The following is a 24,319-nucleotide window of genomic DNA, read 5'->3' on the forward strand; positions in this document are numbered from 1 at the left end:
TTAAAATAACACGACCCTAGGGGGGCCGGGGCATGCCACCGTGAAATTGTTGTTTTCTAGACGGTCGAAAATAACGTCTGGGGCGTTTTGGACGATCAATGTGTTTCCTTTTCTTTCTTTTTTCTTTATTTTCCAAAAAAAAGTGTGGGGGGTGGGGGTGCAGAGCCAGACCTTTCCCCCTCCTAAATCCGTCCCTGACTGTCTTAACAAAGAATACCGTTAATTCAATGTCGCGTGAAGGTAAATTTGCGCACTACTTACATTTCATGAACTGTTGTGGGCACTACAATTCATGCATTGGTAATTAGTTTGATACATGGGTAGTTAGCCTATAGTTGGCTTCCAACACGCAGTATTGGCATGCAGTTAAATATTAACGAAATAATCGCTCAAGAGATACATTGAGTAATGCTAATTAATAAGATATATTACTTGCTGACGTGCCAAAAAATGATATGTGATTAATAATTATAGGATTATTACAGTTAAATTATCTATTAGGTTTACTGATAATTGCAAACAATGGAGCATCTGGTGCTGATAGCATGTGAAGCAGGTTATAATAATTTAAATATTGGTACTTATTCTCAACGTAAACTAAACCAATAGATAACGAATTAATTACTCAAAATAAAGTTAATCTAATTTTAAGGAAATTAATGTTGAAAAAAATCATTTAGATTATAAATACAATAGAACCCTTAAGGGAACACCTTCGGGACTAAAAAAAGGTGTCCTTTTAATGGTGTGCTCCCTGCATAGTGGTACCCCTATTCAGAGAAAACCAAAAACGTAAAATTTTCCCCTTAATGGGGGTTTTTTGCATGTTTTCATACAACGATGACATAGTGCCTATGTTCTTTATACTTTTATTTTGATTGACATAGAATCAGTTACAGTAGAATTACAACAAATTCATAGCAATAATTTGCAATCCAAATTCAATTAATTTATAATAGGAAATCAGCAGAAATGTAATTAAAACAATAGTTCCTAATATTATTTCATGATGCAATGAAATCCCCATGCTTAAAGGTGAAAATTGACAAGATCGGTTTTTAGGTATTAACACGTGCAGTAGGATATACCGATGTTATTTTCTTATTTTGAGACTTGTATAGTTGTGAAAAAAACCAAAAAAAAAACCAGTATCCCCTTAATATAGATTTTTTGACCATTTGGTACACTCAGAAAGACTGTCCCTGTCCCCTTCATAGTGGTGTCCCTCTATAGGGGTTGGCCGCAGGCCTAGTGTTAAAAATATATTTTCGCTCGTTTCACATAAAAGTGTCCCCTTAATAGGAATGTCCCTTGAATAGGGGTGTCCTAAAGGAGTGGTTCTACTGTATATAGGCGTAATATTTCAATGAAAGTCGCATTGGCTACTTCTATGTTAGACGACGGGACAAACCGTTTCGTTGCTCTACCTGTATATGTGAGTCAAAAGACGAATTAGTTCCCATCTTTGGAATTTCCCGTTATTCACAACGTATTGTGGAATACACAAATTAATTAACTTTAACAATTATTCTCTTCTCATGTAGGCATAGCGTATTCGTTACTGAGAAGCAACAACTCGGGTTCAGGTGGATGAACTAATATAGGTGTGTTTCCTCGACCTTGCTTGCTATTTGTTTATTCTATATTGTGAGCTGAATTTGAATATAATAAAATAAAAATAAAATGAAAAAAATCCTCTAAAATGATATTACCTCACCACCCAGGATTGATTCCAGATCCCGCATCGATTGGAACTGAGCATCAGTTGGAAAGATTCTCAGAACCTGAAAACTAAATTTTGAAATTGTAACAATTTTAATATGAAAATTGTGTCGAAGTCTTCTAGGCTTTGTACTCATTAATCTCTGTTAATTGCGAAAATATCCTTGTTTTCGAAAGTTCGAATATATTTATTGTCTATAGGCCTACACGTGCGTTAGTCTGGTAAGATAGTATAATACATATTCCAAATATCGAAATGCACGCCCGACACGATGGCGTGCATTTCGATACTTGGAGTATTCCTATGTATTATGCTATCTTATCTGTGATTAATCGGTTTTTTGTATAGTCTGGTTTTCATAAAAATCACTACACGCTATCGCCGACTCCTTTGGTCAGTTGAATCATGGAGGTCAAGCTCAGTTTCCATCGGAATCGCTCATCCTATCGGCGACATTTGTCGGGAAGGTTGCACCTGGTTCAACTTTGCCCATAGCGTTGCAGACGAATCGGGGTGACTTCCCGATTGCGTCAGGGCAGCTAACAATGCACCCTGATTCGTCTGCAACGCAATGGGCAAAGTTGAACCAGGTTCTACCTTACAGCTGCCGGCGACTGTCGCTGACAGGGTGAGCGATTCTATAGAAACCGAGCTTAAGCATTGGGGACAGATGCATTGCAATGAAAACGCTGTAGCGTCTGTGTAGCGATTGTATGGAAACCAAACTTATGTGTGTGTTTGTATATGAACATGATGGATAAATAGTATCCATTTTAGCAAGTTTACTTAACACTTACTTGTCGTATTGGACTCTGTCAGCCCATGTTGTCGCAATTGCGAGACAGATGAAAATAACACACTTCATCATGGCATCAACTCGTCTTCCTTCTGATAGTGGCTTATGAAATTAATTGATTCCCTTTATATACCGTATGTTTCCTACCATATTATCAATATCATATCTAATCTTTTTCAACAGCTGAAGTTACTTATGTATGAAGATATATTTAAATGCAATAGATGGACGTTGACAGCGTGTTTTTTTTTTCTTACTGACACGTATCTGGGATTCTGGCAAGGTACGTTCAACACACAACTGTGTAAAATTATTTTTTTGAATGCCACGTGGTTTGCAAGCTTAGATTTGTTGGTTATTCGATTCCCCGACCGTGCAAACACAAAATGTTACGGTGATAACATTCACAAACTTTGTTATCTCAGAAAACAACGTCAACACAGCTTTGAAGCAACGTTTCCAACGTTACTTTTAGCCAGAAGTTAAGTTGAATACGGTAGCTTGGTGGTTAAGATGCTTGCCTTCCAATCCCAGCGCCATGGGTTAAATTCCTCTAACTGGAAGGGAGCACAATTTTTTCTCACGACCATAAGCAACTTTACCCCATTCCCCTCCTTAAGCCTCATAATGAGGCTCTTTATAGCATCTTTATGTTTGTCTTGTGAAGGATATGCTACATAGAAAAGTGTAGTATTACGTTCGTTATTTGGCATATTCTTGGCATTCGGCTTAAATCAATAAATTAATAAAAAAAATATAAAGCTTTAATAAAATAATAAAATAATTAAATAATATTTTGATTTCCTGACTACAAAATTATTGTAACGTAAAATTGTTAGTTTATTACACATAGGCCTACTATACAAACGCACTAGTGAACGTAAGTCTTTATAAATTAGAGTGAATACAAATTAAATAATAACATATATATAAGGCGTAATTTAAATATAGCGTGTGAAATGTAGTAATAGGTTTAAGACATTTTTTTTGCTTGTTTTTAATATTCATTACAATCCATACATTCATACACAATTACAGTACAACAAAATTGTAAATTGGAAAAAAAATGCGAAAAGATTGTACAGAATAAACATGTTTTAACTACAACATAAAAATATTCACAAAAACACATTGTATAACAATAAAATGTGTAGTAATTATATATGGAAAGCATGTGATAGATCTATAGGCCTATGAGCCTTCTTTTATAAAGGTCCCCAGCGGAAAATATGTGGAACCAAAGAATACACCTATTGAAAACCAACTATGTATGTAACTACAGTATATAGCTCTCTATAACAAAGAAAGGCCAAATATAGACATACCAAAATAATGTAAATATGAGAACCATAATAGTGCTTCATCCGGTCAGAATTTCCACAATTTAACGTAAGTATTTTCGAAGATATTATCGTCAAAATCATCGTTATTGTCTATATTTTGTCGTTGCCAACCGTCATCATTATGACCATCATCATTATCATACTTAAACCTGTCATTCGTAGGATCATCTTTAGACAATGTTCAATGTCATTATTATCATCATACTATATCCATAACCATTTTTAACTTCGTTTTAATGACATGATATAATATGACATGATTTTTCGTTGCTTACTTTAAACAGAAACAGTATTTAAAAATAGGACCGTGTAACGATGTGGCTTTATCATCAACACATTGAGAACATGTACTTTGCACTATACATGTATCCAACAATCACCATTAAAAGAAAACTGTAGATCAAATACCAAAAGTCTGTATGATGTACTATAGAAATCTAACTAGGCCTATTATTAATGTATGAACTTATTGTTAATCACCGTTGATACGAAGTAATTATGTTATCGTTATGGTTTTATTATTACAAAGAAAACCTTCTGTGATACGTCATTATAACTGTAATTTTGATTGTGATGGTAACAAAAAACACAACACACAACTTATACATTATACGCTTAAGATCTTCCAAAAGATCATCTAACTATCTATACTATAAATTGAGTAAGGCCTTATGTTTGTGCTGATTTACCGTCCAGACGCGTGTAGAGCTCTGGAAGAAATATAATATCGTAGCACCATTCTTGTATCCAACCATCACCATTAAAAGAAAACTGTAGATCAAATACCAAAAGTCTGTATGATGTACTATAGAAATCTAACTAGGCCTATTATTAATGTATGAACTTATTGTTAATCACCGTTGATACGAAGTAATTATGTTATCGTTATGGTTTTATTGTTACAAAGAAAACCTTTTGTGATACGTCATTATAACTGCAATTTTGATGGTGATGGTAACAAAAAACACAACTTATACATTATACGCTTAAGATCTTCCAAAGGATCATCTAACTATCTATACTATAAATTGAGTAAGGCCTTATGTTTGTGCTGATTTACCGTCCAGACGCGTGCACAGCTCTGGAAGAAATATAATATCGTAGCACCATAATACTGGTATATTTTGAGCTCCTATTTATGTCTATTCAAATATCATAAAAACAATTTTACGAATCTACATAATATTGGATGAGGTTCGCCATGCTACAAAAGCAACACATGTGAGAATTATATTCAAATTACGTTTGTACAGTACGGTGAAAAGAGCAGTGGAGTATTCATAGTGGTGGTAAGTGGAACGTACCACTTTAGTGAGTGCGGCTGATACAAACGCGTGTGTATGTTATTATAATGTCATAAAATAAGTCAATACATTGACTATGTTAATCATTAAAATAAGTCAATACGACACGAATAAGGCATATCTACATTTTAGAATGTATTGTATAATCCATTTTTTTACCACATTCTTTACCAGTATGCCTATCTTACCTACTTTAACATTATAAACAAAATCAGTATTGGCTCATTTTCTTCTTTCTTTAAAAGGTAATTTGACTTTCATTTGCAAAGGTCTTTCTAAATTATAGTTCAACTGGGTTTCGCATAATTATTATTTAAATGATATACCGGGCTGGATTCATAGTCGGCGATGGTTGCTAAGTAATGGGAAAGAGTTAACCTTACTCCTGTATAGTTGGTGAGTGGGCATTGTTATAAACCCGGGTGGCCTTTTTTTTTTGCACATTTGATGGTCAGAATACTTGACAAGGTTCCCCTTTTATCTAAATGTGGCGAAAGGCAGTTTTGTTTTTCCGAACCATTGAAAGATTCACTCGTCTTGGGCATTAGAATGAGGGATTACACATACCAGGCTTGCCACTTTACATAATTCCGATCATCGATTTTTTAATGAGATAGCTTCCTGTGTTTTTGTTTTTTGTTTTTGTTTTTGTTTTTTTTTTTTTGGCCCCATCGACGACCGGCGTGAGAAAATGCTTGTGGAGCGGGTGAGAATGAGAAGAGGCTCTGGGGCGTGATTCTCACGTCGTAGGGAGAGACTTGCGGAGGGATAGGCCTAGTATCTTACCTGCTTTAACATTATGAACAAATTATTATTGGCTCATGTTCTTAATTTAAAAAGTAATTTTACTTTTACTTGCAAAAAATGACAGCTAAAGACGAAGCAGTATTCAATATTATGCTTTAGAATATTCTGTTATTGCAATACTTGCTGAATTTGGCGGACTTGGCTTCACAGAATAATTATTTTCTGGGCAGCAGATCCATAGGGTTGGATGGTCGTCGACGTCCGGTCCTCCCCCCAGCCTTAATAGAGTGAAAAAAAAAAAAAGAAAAATAAAAAAATTGATCGCCGATAAGTCTCTGCAAGATAACCATATAAGAAATAATTATACACCTTCGAGTTGATGGGTTTTGATTTGATAATGTGGTTCCAAAAACGATGTTTTTGATATTTAAAAGTGTTTGCAAAAATATTCGTATAAGTTGTAAATGTTCGTTATTGAATTATCCATATATCACTCAATATGTTTGATTGATCTATTGATTGTAATTTTTTATTGTTTAATTTTTTAATCTGTTGTCCACTTCTATCAATTGGTTATGACCATTGGTATCCTCGTCTTCAGTTAGGCTCTACAAAGATAAAAATTAAATAATAGCCATCATTAAAAGACTATAATTAAAATTATTAGTAAATGGTTCAAGGTATATTGTTCTTTTTTATTTTTATTTCTACTGATAAAATAAATATTGAATAAATTAAATTAAATTATTATTATTATGATTATAACATCATCATCATAAATATATACTGTATGTGGTGAGGTAAAAATATGTATTTCAACGGACCTTCTAGAATATCAATCAAACATAGAAACTCACCAATCAGAACGTGTTATTTAATAGCCAAGAATACGCGCATGTCCCAAAAAGTGTGTGCGTAAGTTTACGCTCTTAAAATTCCCCACATTATCAACAATAAACAATGGGTGGGGCTTAGCACAAAATGATCGTTGATCTAGTAAGAAAAAATGACATCGTTCCTATATCTTATTGGACTGTAAGAATTAACATAAACCAACAAACTCATGTCGATCCTTACCCCCTTATTCTTCTCTTTCACTGTAAGGAAGACCATAAACCAGCAAAAAAGGCCACAAAGATGGAGTGCTGTATACATCCCATAATAGACATATCGATAGTGGGTTCTGTCGTATATTAAACACGCCCCTTCCTCTCCATTCGGCTTGTAAGCAAACTCCAAACAAGACCAGTTCAGAAGAGCGCCAAAATAAACAGGCGCAGGGATAAACGCTGTTGAAGTTATAAAAAAATAAATATTAATGATTATTATGACACAGAAACAGACGGCAAATAAATAGAATTATATTAATTTATTCATGCATTTTTTCATTGCAATAATTCGTTTATTCATTCATTCGTATTTATAGACGTTTGTTCGTTCGTACGTCTACACAAACATGCATCCATCCATCTCGCTGCATACATACATGCATCTATCAACCTATTCAACCTATACATCCGACCATCTGTCGCTTGGTCATTTGTTTGTTTCTTCATTCATTCATTCATTTATCCATATAATTATTCATTTACTCATACTTCCATTCATCCATTCATTCATTCGTTCGTTCATGTATGTTGGATAGTAGGAAAAATGAAATAAAGCATAAAAGAGGAGAGGTATTCACCTAAAATCTTAACCAGAAATATCTTGGTACCAAGCGCAAGTGACCTATCCTGTTTATCAACACACCTGGGAAAAATACGAAAAGTCATCATTTATTTACAAAATATAAAACTAAGATGTAATAAATTACTTTGCCATGAAAATGAATGAGAAGCAAGCTGCTTGATTCACGATTCTAGACATATCACATTTTAAAATTAATTTTATTTAAATTTATAGGCCCAATGCCAAGGATATTTATTTTATCACTTTTTTAAAATTAATTTAATCATTTTCCTAAGTGGCATATTCCATTTTTATTACAAGGACTTTTAACGCAGTAAAAGTCCTTGCTTATTATGAGCTAGAAAACTGAAATAGTTGGCCCTATAGCCACGCTTACTGAATTGTCACCTGACTACAACTTCAGAAATTACAGTAATTTCTATAGAAACTAATCTAAGCTTACAAGAAACCGTGGTTGCACTATTTAAACTCGTTATCATTAATTAGCCGATTCTTACATTTCTTTTCATATTATTTTTAAATTAAAATTTTAAACAGGAATAATTGAAGATACAGAGATTATTAAAAAAAACAAAAAACAATGTCTCAATATAGGCACTACAAAATGCAATTAACATCAATTAAATTTAAAAAAATACTCTACAAAAATGTAAATTATAAACAAAATTATTATTTAATATAGGAAACCTAGAGGTCAAAATTTGAAGCTAACCTACTTACCTCAGTGTCACGAATACATCGGCACTCATTCCTAGACTACTGGTCCCCAGTGCTATCAAAATCAATATCACTGCTATAAGAAATTTCAAATTACATTTGTCGTCGATTGGACATGTGCCGTTCTCAGCTTCCACACCCGGGTCAACGCAACTACAGTTTGAGTATTGCTAACGAAAAAAAAAAATCGATAGTTTATAAATCAATATACAGTTTAATCGTGAATGCTCTGTCGGTAAGCGTGTAAAGGCGCCGTACGTTTACGCACACCCTCACAACCAATAACGAATACAAGTTTTAAAATGTTATTTCGCGCGTGAGAAAGCCAATTTAAGCAATGCCATTGGTCATTTTAATGAACAATCAATCCATCCCAGTCAACCAAAAGCTAAGCAATATAGTCTGACCATTAATACACTTACCTTGGTTTTATTCTTCCCCCTTCCTTCTTCTACGACGACAGTACATCCTGCGTGACACGGTGATACATAGGTTATTTTGTTGATACAAACTGGATCATAACTATACCGTTCAGGGCACGCGCAGTCGTAATTGCAAGCATCTCTAATATGTATAGGCATATCACTAAAATGTAATTGTAAGACAGAAATGTAATTCCCTGAAATACGTGTTTAACTACGTCTTTTAACTATTAATTGTTACTAGATAGCGATTGTGCCGCTTATCATTTAGAAATGGCATTTTTTTTTGACAAAACTTAAAAGACAAATTAATGATTTACTCTTTTTATATACCGTAAGTGTTTAAATTCTATGTTCATTGTAGTATTGTTTCTAATTTCTATCTTAATATGTCTCTGTTCGTGGACTTTGTTCTAAACCAAATTTTAAACGTACAATTGCCACGCGTTAATGTTTGCAAACACGGTATTTTTTGTAGACTTTTATCATTGTATTTGTGAAAATCCTGATTTAGATATTTTAAAAGTATAATACACGTGAGTTAAATAACGTTATTATGTATTTATAACAATGTTTGACTTTTAATTGATTATGTGTAAGTTTCTATATTGTATAATGTATTTTCATAATGTAATTGTTGTTTACACTTTTGGATGTGCAATTAATAAATGAAAAAAAAAAAGAATTCTACATAGAGAATAAGTCATACAAAATTTTAAAAATATAAGAATATATCTTGTCTACGGACTTTAAGGTGCCCATGGCATCATTAATATTGTTTCCTTTTGACCAGCAAGTAATTCAAGACAATTATTAATATATTTCAATAAAAAGCAGTGATTTATGTGTGTTACATGTATAGGATATTTAGGCCTATATAATACAATTTCAACCTAATTTTAATATACACTATTTTATTTTAAAGTATTTTTTTAAAGATTGATATTTCGAATTGTGGAATTTTAACATTTTATTTTACATGTTTTTCTCATAATTGTAATTATTTCTTTGTGGAGAACCTCTTGACTGTTATTTTCGTTATAACATATAGGTAATCCTGCCTTCTGTTGCTTTTCTTGTTTTATATGGGTACTGTAAAAAGGTTGGTTGATTAGAGAAGGTAAGCTGACTTCACTTATTTGAATTATTACATTAAATGAATAAATATATAACATCATAAAAAATAGAGACTTACGTAACTGGTTCGATATTATATGGTACAGACACACCGGCTACGTCACTGGTCGGACATCCCACAAATATTAAGAAAAAGTACATGAGGCAGGCGGGGGCGTCCACTATCAAACCAAATAAGGCACACTGCCTCGCGCTCCACTTAAATCGTTTGATTACGTAACCGCCAACTATACACGCAATCATCAATATTGGTAGAACAGCTACTATGATACAGAAAGAAAGATATACTGGTAACAACGACTAATAAATTTCGCGTAATAATAATGTTTTAGTGGCGTTATATAATCCTTACTGTTTTCTATAGCAAACATTTTCTTAACCCTGAGCGCGTAGATATTCATCATTAATACAGTTTTAAATAAACAGCTACTGTTCTTTAATGAATATAAAATAATTATATAAACAAAAAGATCCGCATTTTAGATATAAACTTACGTCCAACTATAGCTGCGGTTGAATTTGACTGGCCGAACTCGTCCACAAAATATTTGATTCCGAACGCGCCAGTAGCGGCATAGGCAGCAGACGATGCGGATGCGGATAAACATATGAACACCATAGCTGGATTAGTAAACATTCTTTTTAAAGCTTGAAACAAACCTATTGTAAAGAGAAACGAATTATAACTAATTATTGGTTTATATTTGTGAGAATAAGTGGAGAGACAGAGGGGGATAACCATTGTGAATGTGGAGAGGCAGAGGGAGCGGGACTGTAGTGAACGTGGGCAGAAGATTTTGGAAACATAATACAGTAATCTTGAATCAAGTTTCAAAAGTCAAACAAAAAAAATTCAAAGTGATATTTATTCATTCAAAAGAAAATTGCAAGGCCTTCCTATTAGACCATAATATCTCTTGTGGAGGGGCCCTGTAGAGCCCACAAATATAAAAATTCACCACAAATGTAAAAATAACCACAAATGTCAAAACATTGTACACAAACGTAAAATCGGTTTAACCACAAATGTAAACAAATTTCGCCTGCAATGTAAATGGTTATGACTGACAAAACAGAAACATTAGTCTATAATGAAGTATGGCCAACTAAAATATGTACTGAAATAATTTTAAATAGGCCTAAATTATTCAAACAAATGTTTGTCAAAAGAGTATACAATATAATTTTATATGTTTGCTTATAATAATGGACAACAATAAGTTATGAATTATATTTTATTAATCGCACACTCAAGGTGACGTCTCCACCTTACCAATCAAAGGTATTAAAGCTAAAGGCTTGTCATATAGATTGCAGAAGAAACACCTTTTTATATTTTAATAAAACAAAAATAATATCTATGACCAGATATTTTTCGAATGTTTTTCGTGATTTTATATTGTATTGTGTTTATGCTCCATGTTATTTGAATTCACGCTGTTGGGTGAAATAAATTAATAAAAATGATAAAGTAAAATAAATATGGAATGTTAGATTACTAAGGTCAAAGATCAAAACAAGTATTTTCAGTATTTTTCAACACAATTTTCAGTTAAGGCAAATAGAAGCATTTCCAGGCATTTAAGACCAAAATTGTGTATGGATAATGTAAATTTTAAGATTATCAGGCATTTCCCAGATTTTACTAGAAGTTAGGATTGGCAAAATTTTAACATTAAATATGTGATTCCATGAATTAATTAGCAGGTAAATAAAATAGATTGCGGTTAACTAAAGTTTTAAGGAAATTAAACTTCGTTTGATTTAAAAATAAAGCCTAAATAATTAAAAATTTTAACTATTTCAATTTCAGTGCCTTTATATAACCATTTTTCAAATTTTCTTAATTTTCACCTTTTTTAAATACAACAATTTTTGACTAATCTACATCTACAGTAAGTTGCAAGTTATCACAATAGTATGCAACTATGTCAATAAGTTGTAATCCCTTTACCGTATCACTAACAATAAATAGATAGTCTGCATATAAAAGATGATTAATGTAACAGTCACCAAACTGTATCTTATTTTTATTTTGATTTAACAGATAACTAATATCATTAATAAATATATTGAAGAGTGGTGAAGATAAAGAAGACCTTGCTGGACTAGGTAGTGTTTATAAAATGAGGTGAAGACTGAGACACGTATACACTAGCAGTGGGCATAGGCTAGGCATTTTAAAACGGGGATTATGGGGGAGCGAAGGTGAAGTGGGAGGGCTCGATGATAAAGTGAAGGGGGTGGAGGCTAGCTGGAAAAATAAATTGGTATTAGGTGATTTTATCCTACTTTTTATTAGTGCTTCAAAAACTTCCAGTGGGAGAGGGCGACTGGGGAGTGAGCTTTTTTGGGAGGGCGTGAGCACCCACCCACTAGATACGCCACTATTCTACATAGTGGTATAGGACGGCGAAAGCGACTAGCAAAGTGCCACCTACCTTTTAGCAATTCCTTTACACTCTTTTTTCTCTTTGGATATTGTCTAACATTCGTACATGTTGGATTGTCACTGATAGAAGTTCTTCGTGGATGTTTTGGGAAGAAAAAGAATGGAAGCGCTGAGAGTCCGAGTAGAACAGCCGCCACCGTGAATCCAACCCACCATGCGCCGATCCATCTGGGATCTGATCTCGGAATTCTTGGCCATTCCGTCAATGGTACACGATCAAAGTCGACGTAAAATTTTAGGGAGATAAAACTAGTAAAGTAACCAGCCATAACACCAATTGGATTAGCAAGGAAAAGCATTGCTGTCGAAGAATTACATAGCATAAATTGAGAGAGCAGACAAATATAGATTGCAATGAAGACGAAAATAGTGCATAATTGATTAGGTAATGTTTCTTATTGAATCTATGGACTAGTATTCTCGAGGAACGTATATTTCACACAGGTGTCCACTTGATTAAAGGTAATAATAATACTCAAGGGTACCCATTTATACTCCTGGGTAGAGAGAGACAAACGTAGATAAAGTGCCTTTGCCAAAGGACACAAGCGACTTGCACAACGAACCCCTGACCTCAAGGTTGGGAGTCCAAGCCACAATCGATGCGCCAACCACTTCTACAAAGATGTATCATTAGTGGTGAAATAATAGAGATTTATGGGGGGAAGGGGAAAACCCCGTTAAAAATTCTATAAACAAATCTAATTTTCTAATTTCTTTTTAAATCTTGGTACAGCAAGCCTGATATTATCATCGTTAATGGTCTAAGAGTCGGGATAGGGGTGCCCTCGTATGTGGGGTCTACTGTCCGGTGTCCACCCACAGGAGACTCCGGAAATTTAGCCATTTTATTGTCTTATCGAAATGATTTCACACTTTATTAAAGAAGTTTATCTTGGTTAGAGGTTTTGTAGTTCTAACTCACCAAATTTTAAGGCGTAGTTGATTCTTAAATAACTTCTTTATATTATTACAATTATTTTACTTTGTTTTGTTTATCAGACATAAAAATGTGGTAACGTAAAGTCTTTAAACTTTAGGCACTTCATCACATAATCTCCATCTGTGTATTGTCACCAAAACAACCATCGTCGACATTACACCACCATCATCATAATCACCATTGCCATCATCGCCATCATCATCATCGTCATCATCATCATCGTCATTATCATCATCATCATCATCAGTATTACCATCATCTTCACTATCATCAACATTGTCATCATTACCGCCACCATTATTTACCACTCTATTCACATAAAGGTAAGCAACTGTTGTTATTGTCGCCACTATAAATCTTAGGAAAACGTGAAAATACCAACCAACATAAAATCCTGTCTTGTGATTTTCAACGGAGTCGTCAATATATGTTGTGGCGAGTGATTTCACAGGGGCACTACCAATTCCTATCAGAGCTTGCCCCAACATCAACCACAAAACACTACTCCACACTGATAAATCAGGCTCATCGGCGGACATTATGTTCGTGACTATGTTGGTAATATTCTCATTGAAGAAGTCTTGATTAGGATCAGCAGGATTAGGACTACGTAAGCAAAGATTCTTGGGATTGTGGCCATTGTTAGTATTACTTAGATGTTTGTCCTTAATATGTGGAATAGTACATAAAAAAACACCCGAGAGCGGCCATCAGTAGACCAGTGCCAACCCATCGTGGACGATGACCACGATGGCCAAAATGAGTGGTGAAAATCACAAAAGTGAAGTCCATAATATCATTAATAACAAGTAATAATCCGGAATTAGTGCTATTGAGATGGAACTGTCGCTCCAACGTGGAGACCACAGCACCAAAGTAAGAGCTGGAATAAACTTTACTAGCAAGACCGATTAGTGTTACGAAAGTAAAGAATTTCACGCCTTTGAAGCGTTGTAACCACGATGGAGTGCAGGGACCGCAACCACATCTATGATCATCATCTCTCTCTTCTTTTATCAAGACAGTTCCAGATTTTGTACTTTGACTTCTTTTGACACCACCAAAAGAGGACATTGTGTCATTATTAGTAGTGTTGTCCCTCGAGTTTCTATCCATGATTGCAACGATATTAGTTGTAACTAAACTATTTCTTTTCAGGAACTCTTGTTTCTTCAATAATTATTTACTGAATCATAATCAGAGGTGTTTTGATGTTGTTAATATTGTATTTGCAGACTAAACACTGCCGCGATTTTAAGGAAACCAGATCTAACACATTACAGGTAATTTACACCTCGGTGATTAAAAAGCTTTATTGATACCAGCAGAAATTAATCTTTTTTTTTGTAGGTAAGTCAACCTGTTTCTGATATCAAACTTTCTGGATAAAGGTAATAATAAAGGTAGTTTAAATAGCATCAACACACGTTCCAAGGTAAGATGTCAGGGCCCCCGTCGGGGAGAAAAACTACAATTCGTCGGGGAGAACAAAAATTGTATGTATTTTATTTCACCCCATTGACCACTTTCGGAACATTTTTCTCTCGTCGGACGAAATCTGCCCCTCGTCGGTGCATGGACCCTCCCGTCGGGGACCTCAGACTCCCACCTCCGTCGGGCAAATCCTGGCGCCACTCCTGCTGTAGATCAATTACCAAATGTCAGTATGATGTGCTATACAAATCTAACTATTATTAATGAACGGGCTTATTGTTAATCATTGTTGATAAGAAGTAATTATGAAGTAGTTATGGTTTTATTGTTACAAAGAAATCCTGTCTGTGCACACGTCACTATAACTGCAGTTTTTATGGTGATGGTAACAAAAACACACCACAAACATAGGCATTATACGTTTAGGATCTTCCAACGGATCATATATAAGTTAAATAAAAACCTTGCTATACTAATCAAGTCCCACAATAATGGACACTTAATTTCATTTAAAATATAATATTTCAACCACCAAATGTAAAAACCTATGATGAGGTAGTATCCTAGATCTAGATTATGTTAAGTCTCCTCAAGATAGCCCATGTAAGAAATAATTCTCCAGCTTCGCGTTATCGTGAAGTCTCTGATGGGTTTTGATTTGATAATGTGGTTCTAAAACGATGTTTCTAATATTTATAAGTGTTTCCGAAAATATACGTATAAGTTGTAAATGTTCACCACTGAATAGTCTATATAACACTCAATATGTTTGATTGATCTATTGAATGTTATGGTTTTGTTGTTTAATTTCGGTATCCGTTGTCCACTTCTTCCAATTGGTGATCATGACCATTGGTATCCTCGTCTTCAGTTTGGCTCTACAAAGATCAAAATTAAATAATAGCCATCATCAAAGATTAATTCAAATTACTAGTAAATAGTTCAAAGTATGTTGTTATTTTACTTTTGTTTCCACTAATATAATAAATATTGAATAAATTAAATTAAATTATTATTATTATGATGATAACATCATCATTATAAAGATATACTGTATGTGGTCAGGTAAAAACATGTATTTCAACAGACCCTTCTAGAATATCGATCAGACATTGCAACTCACCAATTATAACGTATTATTTAATAGGTATGAATACGCGTATGTCCCACAAAGAGTGTGCGTAAGTTTACGCTCTTTAAGGTCCATCTTAGCAACAATAAACAATAGGTGGGGCTTAGCACAGAATGTTCATTGAAACTAGTTAGAAAAAATGTTATCTTTTCCAATAAAAAAGTTCTTAATTGATATCGTTCCTATATCTTATTCGACTGTAAAAATTAACATAAACCAACAAACACCTTACCCCTTTATTCTTCTCTTTCACTGTAAGGAAGACCATAAACCAGCAAAAAAGACCACAAAGATGTAGCGCTGTATACATGCCATAATAGACATATCGATAGCGGGTTCTGTCGTATATTAAACATGCCCCTTCCTCTCCATTCGGCTTGTAAGCAAACTCCAAACAAGACCAGTTCAGAAGAGCGCCAAAATAAACAGGCGCAGGGAAAAACGCTGTTGAAATTTACAAAAAGTAATAATAATGATTATAGGCCTATGACAGAAAACGACGGCAAACAAATAGTTTTATATTAATTTAGTTATTTATTCATGCATGCATTCATTCATTCATTCATTCATTCATTGTAATCATTCGTTCATTCATTCATATCTAGTCGTTCATTCGTTTGCACGTACCCACAGACATGCATCCATCCATCTCACTGCATGCATGCATCCATCCATCCATTTATTCATCAACCTATTCAGACATCTGTTCATCTGTTGCTCGCTAGTTTATTTGTTTGTTTGTTCGTTCATTCATTCATTCGTTCATTCATCCATTTAATTATTCATTCATTCTTCCGTTCAAGTATGTTGGATAGCAAGAAAAAATGAAATAAAGCATGAAAGATGAGAAGTTTTTACCTAAAATATTAACCAGAAATATCTTGATACCAAGCGCAAGTGACCTGTCCTGTTTCTCAACACACCTGGGAAAAATACGAAAAGTCATCATTTATTTACAAATATTAAAACTAAGGTGTAATAAATTTGTTACTTCGCGGTGAAAATACATGAAAAGCAAGCTGTTTGATTCACGTACAAATTTAGACATACCACATTTTAAAATAAATGTTATTCAATGTTGTGGCCCAAGGCCAAAGATATGCCAAGCAGCGAACTTCATCACTTTCTATTTTCATATCCTATTTTTATTACAAGGACTTTTAATACAGTAAAAGTCCTTGGTTATTATAAGTTTTTGAAATTCTACATTCCTGCCCATATCTTTTTGAAATTTACATTTAAAAATAGGCCTAATATAAGATACAGAGGTTATTTATAAAAACCGATGGCCAGAATTCATATCAGGGTGACTTTCAACATAAATACAGGTACTATAAAATACAATTAACATCATTAATTTTTAAAATACTATACGAAAAAGTAAATTGGAAAGAAAATTACTATATCATATCAAAAACCAGAAGGTGAAAATTTGAAGCTTATGTACTTACCTCAATGTCACGATTATATCGGCACTCCTTCCTAGACTACTTGTCCCCAGTGCTATCAAAATTAATATCACTGCTATAAGAAAATTAAAATTACACTTTTCGTCGATTGGACATGCGCCGTTCTCAACTTCCACACCCGGGTCAACGCAACTACAGTTTGAATATTGCTAAATAAAAAAAATGCGATAATTTATAGACTTATTTTGAAAGTATAACTTAAATCAATGTACAGTTTATTCGTGAATGCACTCAGTGAGCGCGTAACACGCACACCATCTCAAACAATGAAGAAATACAAACTTTAAAATGTTATCTCGTGAGAAAGCCAGTTTAAGCAATGCCATTGGTAATTTTAATCAACCAATCAATCCATCCCAGTCAACCAAAAGCTAAGCAACATTGTCTGACCATTAATGCACTTACCTTGATTTTATTCTTCCCCCTTCCTTCTTCTACGACGACAGTACATCCTGCGTGACACGGTGATACATAGGTTATTTTGTTGATACAAACTGGATCATAACTATACTGTTCAGGGCACTCGCAATGATAGTTGCAAGCATCTGTAATATTTATAGGCATATCACTGAAATGTAATTGTAAGACAGAAATGTAATTCTCTGAAATATGTGTTTAATTACGTCTTCTAAATATTAATTGTTACATGCTAGCGTTTGTGTCACATATAAATTTCAAATGGCATTATTTTTAAAATCAACAATAGGGTTTTACGTTTTCTCGGCCCAGAAACTCGTTGTTTCAAGCTCCTAATTTTTCTCCAAAACTTAAAAGACGAATGAATGATTTACTCTTTTTATATAGGTGTTTAAATTCTATGTTCACCTGTAATACTGTTTCTTATTTCTATCTTAATGTCTCTGTTCGTAGACCAATTTTAAATGTGCAATTTCTACGTGTTATGTTTGTAAAGACGATATTTTTTGTAGACTTTCATTTATTTGCGAAAATCCTGATTTAGATATTTTTCATTGTAGTTTTTCTAAGTATATTACACGCGAGTTGGTTAAATAATGTTACTATGTATAACATTTTTTTAGATTTTCAATTGACTATGTGAAGTGTGAGTTTCTATACTTTATACTGTACTGTATTTTCATCATGTAACTGTGTTGACATAATTTGATGTGCAATAAATAAATGTAAAACAATTTATACATAAAAATTCATACAAACGTTTTAAAAATAAGTTACTCTAAGGGGCCGATGGCTTTACAGTTTTATGTTGATTTTGACATTTTTTGACAAGCAAGTACTGTAATTTAAGACAGTAATTGATTATTTCTATAAAAAGCGATGATTTATGTGCGTTCCATACATGTCAAAATTTGTGAATGATTAGAGAAGGTAGACTTACTTTACTAATTTAAATTATTAAATTTAAATAAATAAAGGTATAAAATCATAATAAATAAAGACTTACATAACTGGTTCTAAGTTATATGGTACAGACACACCGGCTACATCACTGGTCGGACATCCCACAAATATTAAGAAAAAGTACATGAGACAGCTGGGGGCGTCCACTATCAAACCAAATAAGGCACATTGCCTCGCGCTCCACTTAAATCGTTTGATTACGTAACCGCCAACTATATACGCCATAATCAATATCGGTAGAATAGCTACTATGATATAGAAAGAAAAAAATATACTGGTAACTAATTAAAGTTCGACTAATAAAGTTCGCGTAATAATAATGTTTTAGTGGCGTTATATAATCCTTACTGTTTTCTATAGCAAACATTTTCTGAACCCTGAGCGCGTAGATATTCATCATTAATACAGTTTTAAATAAACATAACTAATGTTTTTTAATGAATATAAAATAAATAAAATAAGAAGTTCCGTATGTTTGATATAAACTTACTTCCAACCATCGACGCGCTTGAATTTGACTTGCCAAACTCGTCCACAAAATATTTGATTCCGAACGCGCCAGAAACGGCATAGGCAGCAGACGATGCGGATGCAGATAAACATATGAACACCATAGCTGGATTAGTGAACATTCTTTTTAAAGCTTGAAGCAAACCTATTGTCAAGATAAACGAATCGTAACTAACATTTCATGACGCGAATGTGGAGATTCAATTCAATTCATTTATTCGCCTCAACTGATTACAATATGAATACACAAAAAGAAACAGACAAAAAGGAGGCAGGCTTCCCAAAAAGAGATTCAAATCTCTATCGAGAGAGACCGTGATGGAGAGGGACCGTGGTGAATATGGAGAAGGATTCGGAAACATGGACAGTAGTCTGGATCATTTTTCAAACGTTAAAAAGGTCAAAGTATTCATCCAAAAGGAAATTCCTTCCTTTTATGAAAGCGCCCCATTCGACAGTGATTCTATTTTTAGGATGTTCTTGTCACATGTTCCTTTGTTCTTATATTGTTCCTTACCAATTTTTTTTTTTAATTCGGAGTGTTTTAAAACACAAAAATGAGGTGAAATTAAAAAGTGAAGACTGAGATAGGTCTTTACATATAGCAGTGGCGTATCTAGGGGTTTTAAAACGGGGCTTATGGGGGAGCGAAGGTGAAGTGGGAGGGCTCAATGCTAAAGTGAGTGGGCTAGCTGGCAAAAATAAATTGGTATAAGGTGATTTTAACTACTTTTTATTTTTGCTTTTTGGGAGGGCGTGTGTACCCCCTAGATACGCCACTGATACACAGTCAAGGTGAAGGTGAAGGCGACTAACAAAGTGAAACGTACCTTTTATCAATTCCTTTACACTCTTTTTCCTCTGTGGACGTTGTCTAACATTCATACATTTTGGATTTTCACTGATAGAAGTTCTTCGACAGATATGTGGATGTTTTGGAAAGAAAAAGAATGGAAGTGCCGAGAGTCCGAGCAGAACAGCCGCCACAGCGAATCCGACCCACCATGCACCAATCCATCTGGGATCTGATTCCGGAATTCTTGGCCATTCCGTCAATGGTACACGATCAAAGTCGACGTAAAATTTTAGAGAGATAAAACTAGTAAAGTAACCAGCAATGGCACCAATTGGAGTAGCAAGGAACAGCATTGCTGTCGAAAAATTATATCACATATAATAATAGAGAGCAGACGAATATAGACAGCAATAACGACGAAAATATTGTATAATTGATTAGGTAATGTTTTTTTTTTTAAATTTTCTTTGAATCTATGGATTAGTTTTGCCGATGAACGTAATTAAGTATGTTACATACAGGTGTCGACTTGATTAAATATGTATTGGTGAAATATAGAGATCTATCGGGGAAAAAACAGTTAGGGTTCATTCTATAAATGAATATAATTTTCTTTTTTTATATCTTAGTAAAGCAGTTTGGTTAGAGGTTTTTTTTAGGCTCTAACTCACCAAACTATAAGGCGTATAGTCGATTTTTAAAATAACTTCTTTATATCATTACAATTATTTTACTTTGTTTTGTTCATCCGACATTAAAATGTGGTGACGTAAAATGCTTTAAACTTTAGGCACTTCATAACATAATCTCTATCTGTGTAATCGTCACCAATACTACCATCATCGACCTAGACTACCACCACAAAATTATCATCACCATCCTCATCATTATCATCATCACCATTATCTTCAATATCATCGACATCGTCATCATTACCGCCACATTATTTCGCACTCCATCATCATAAAGGTAAGCCATTATTGTTACAGTAGCCCCTAATTCTATAAGTAAACGTGAAAATACTTACCAACATAAAATCCTGTCTTGTGATCTTCAACGGAGTCGTCAATGTATGTTGTAGCGAGTGGTTTCAGAGGAGTATTACCAATTCCTATCAGAGCTTGCCCCAACATTAACCACATCACACTACTCCACACAGATGAATATGGGCCAAACTCATCTACATTAATCCACACAGATGAGTTAAACTGACCTGCGGATATCATGTTCTCTATGTAGGTAATATTCTCATAGAGGTCTTGATTAGGACCAGCAGGATTAGGACTACGTAAGCAAAGATTTTTAGGATTCTGGCCATTATTAGTATTACTTACATATTTGATCATAATATGTGGAATAGTGCATAGAAAACAACCGAGAGCGGCCATCAGTAAGCCAGTGGCAACCCATCGTGGACGATGACCACGATGGCCAAAATGAGTGACGAAAATCACAAAAGTGAAGTCCATAATATCATTAATAACAAGTAATAATCCGGAATTAGCGCTATTGAGATGGAACTGTCGCTCCAACGTGGAGACCACAGCACCAAAGTAAGAGCTGGCATAAACTTTACTAAGAAGACCGATTAGTGTTATGAAAGTAAAGAATTTCACGCCTTTGAAGCGTTGTAACCACGATGGAGTGCAGGGACCGCAACCACATCTATGATCATCGTCTTTCTCTTCTTTGATCAAGACAGTCCCAGATTTTGTACTTTCACTTCTTTCGACACCACCAAAAGAGAACATTGAGTCCTTGTTATTAGTGTTATCACTCGAGTTTCTATCCATGATTGCAGTTGGAACTAAACTATTTCTTTTCAGGAACTCTTGTTTCGTCGATAATTATTTACTGAATCATAATCAGAGGTGTTTTAATGTAGTTTTAACACATTACAGGTAATTCACACCCCAGTGATTGACAAGTTTTATTGATACCAGCAGAAAGTAATCCTACTTTTGTAGGTGGTAATTTAACCTCTTTCTGTTATCAAATTTTCTGGATAAACGTAATAATAAAGGTAGCTTAAACAGTACCAATTCACGTTCCAAGGTAAGAAATTTGAAATTCTGCCAGAAACCAAAGTGTGAAACAATGACATTGGAATAAAAGTAGATCGCAAAGCATATCTGCTGAAATGAAGTAAGACGTACTTTATCTGCAAAACCGTATTCTTTTTACTGGTCCGGGAATTTGTATCAATTCTTACATCATCGGAAAAGGGCGGAACAGCCTCGTTTTATTTTATGTTTTACAGCTTTGTTGCAACTATCTTGTTTTTGTTTGCGTGTTGATACTCCCGAGAATTCTTACGAGATCCGATGGACTTTTACCACGCTTACCCTGTAATTTTGTGGGAAATTAACAGCATCCAATGGCACTGCTTAGCAGAACGGACCATTATTAGTAGTCTACCTAATTTGAGACAATGAATTAAAAACATAATTAAATCAGCTTAAATTGAGAATTATATTAAATTAATTTTATTACTGTATCTGATAAGATAAAATGGTTGAAAATATAACATAAATAATATATTGCACATACCATACTTAAACACACATTTTTCATGAGTCTAAAGAGAGCAAGTAGATATAAATACACCCTTTTAGTGATGTTGTAACATTTATTTTTTAAAGGGTGACTTTTAGGTAGTTTAATTCTATACTTCAGCAATCCCTATACTGAATATGTGATAATCATAGACAAGCTAATGTGAAATATTTATGAGCCTCAAAGATTCGTTGTTTTCTGTAAAAATCTATAATTAAGTTCATAATTTGTAAGTTATTTTGAAAAGAGCAAGCACTGTATAAAAAAAAATCATATTTTTTTGGCATTTGTCAAGGATCAATACAACTTAATTAAATACAATTAAATACAAAGCAATATAATACAGTATTGTATTTTATAAGTAAATACAATAAATAAAATCGATATGGAATAGGTACAAGACTTGCAACCTCTTTAAATATGTGTAATAAACCTAAGATTGTGGGTATGTGTAACATATAGGCAAGTTGAATGGCTGAGTGGTAAGTTAGGGGCACCACAAACTACAGCCTTAATCATCAGTGCTTGTTCAAGCCACAGCCAGGGTTCGGTTGGTAGTAAAATGCGGTTGGTGCATCGGTTGTGGCTTCGACACCCAACCTCGATGTCGGGGGTTCGAAACTCTCGCTGAGCAAACCGCTTAATGTCCTTGGGCAAGGCACTTCTCTTTACCCAGGAGTACAAGTGGGTACCTGATAGGTTCGAACACAACTGCGCTGATTACTAGCTGCAATATTATGGAATTCTTCATTGGGAGCTGAGTATGTGGTGGGTAGTAATGTGAAGCGCTTAGAGGACTATTGTGTGATTAATCCTAGTACTTTCTAAGACGGAGTCGACGTTAAGGTAAGTAAAACTCGAAAAAAAAAAAACTGTTCCAAAGGCATGTTTGCATACATTTTTATATTATTTGAAACACCGTACTTGAATCTATTATACTGTGTATGATGATGGTGATACAGATTTCAAGAAAAATACAAAAACAGCGTGGTGTCCCTGTGCATTTTTGCATACGTATTTGTGACATAGTTTTATGTACTTATTAAAACATTCATAAAAACCAAAGTTGTCAGCTATTTCATTTGTAACCAGTGTCAGTATAATCTTAGGTAAGCAGGTGGTTAACATAAACAAGAATTTAGTCCAATGAAACTGTTTAACATCTTGATACCTTCCGACGAAAATTGACTCTACCGGCGTCACCACGGCGTCCCCACCGATCGATCTAACGTGACGTTGATATGTGGGTGTTTTATAGATTATTGAGAATGGTAATATCACCGAAAAAATAGATAAAATGACAGTTGAATGACCAATAAAGACAACTGAAGGCAATAGTTCGTCATTAGAAGTTATTTAGTATAACTTTATTCGGAAAATTAATCTCAAAATCGAGTTGCCGTCCCCGGCGTTGTCAGTCACGTCGTATGATTTGTGTGCGATTTTTACCCATTAACGATAGGTAAAAAGTATTTGAGCCATGTAGTATCTTGAAAATCAACCCAGAAACCTGGTAGTTTGTTGGTTGTTTATTGGTAGCGTCCCTTCGCTGCCAAAAATAGATTTTTTTGCAGTTGCGTACCCGGTGACATCGTGAGGGCATAGTGAAGACTGGTTACGATTTGGTGGCACATCGAGTATTTTCATTCATCTGGCCATGTAAGTCAGTGGCGTATATAGATGTCTTTAAATGGGGGATGATGGGGGACGCGAAGATGAAGTGGGGGGAGGGGATCGATGATCAGTTGAGGGGCGCTATTTTTAAC

The 24,319-nt window shown here is 34.3% G+C and overlaps 3 protein-coding genes across 4 annotated transcripts; all 3 read right to left on the minus strand.

Annotated features, from left to right (window-relative positions):
• Positions 1 to 3,595: 3,595 nt before the first annotated feature.
• On the minus strand, positions 3,596 to 14,307 carry LOC117123115 (solute carrier organic anion transporter family member 1B1-like). Its single transcript, XM_033268957.1, has 9 exons — positions 13,659 to 14,307; positions 12,323 to 12,634; positions 10,377 to 10,541; positions 9,940 to 10,144; positions 8,745 to 8,907; positions 8,326 to 8,492; positions 7,601 to 7,665; positions 6,991 to 7,202; positions 3,596 to 6,521 (listed from the first exon to the last, which is right to left on the minus strand). Exons 1-9 carry the CDS (start codon positions 13,813 to 13,815, stop codon positions 6,450 to 6,452), a joined length of 1,518 nt encoding a protein of 505 aa, XP_033124848.1. The 5' UTR covers positions 13,816 to 14,307; the 3' UTR covers positions 3,596 to 6,449.
• On the minus strand, positions 13,943 to 14,350 carry LOC117123116 (solute carrier organic anion transporter family member 74D-like). Its single transcript, XM_033268959.1, has one exon. It carries the CDS (start codon positions 14,348 to 14,350, stop codon positions 13,943 to 13,945), a length of 408 nt encoding a protein of 135 aa, XP_033124850.1.
• Positions 14,351 to 15,013: 663 nt separating this feature from the next.
• LOC117123107 (solute carrier organic anion transporter family member 2A1-like) lies at positions 15,014 to 21,873 on the minus strand. 2 transcript variants are annotated; one of them, XM_033268941.1, is made up of 9 exons: positions 21,025 to 21,873; positions 20,032 to 20,352; positions 19,182 to 19,346; positions 18,735 to 18,936; positions 17,717 to 17,879; positions 17,294 to 17,460; positions 16,701 to 16,765; positions 16,075 to 16,286; positions 15,014 to 15,588 (listed from the first exon to the last, which is right to left on the minus strand). In XM_033268941.1, exons 1-9 carry the CDS (start codon positions 21,788 to 21,790, stop codon positions 15,514 to 15,516), a joined length of 2,136 nt encoding a protein of 711 aa, XP_033124832.1. In that variant the 5' UTR covers positions 21,791 to 21,873; the 3' UTR covers positions 15,014 to 15,513. The 2 variants fall into 2 exon arrangements, with proteins under 2 accessions (XP_033124832.1, XP_033124831.1); XM_033268940.1 differs by having other exon boundaries at positions 18,735 to 18,939.
• Between the last annotated feature and the right edge of the window lie 2,446 nt (positions 21,874 to 24,319).

Source organism: Anneissia japonica, unplaced genomic scaffold, assembly GCF_011630105.1.
Source record: "Anneissia japonica isolate Jap-2015-1 unplaced genomic scaffold, ASM1163010v1 scaffold11402_len470986_cov188, whole genome shotgun sequence".
Classification (NCBI taxonomy): Eukaryota; Metazoa; Echinodermata; class Crinoidea; order Comatulida; family Comatulidae; genus Anneissia; species Anneissia japonica.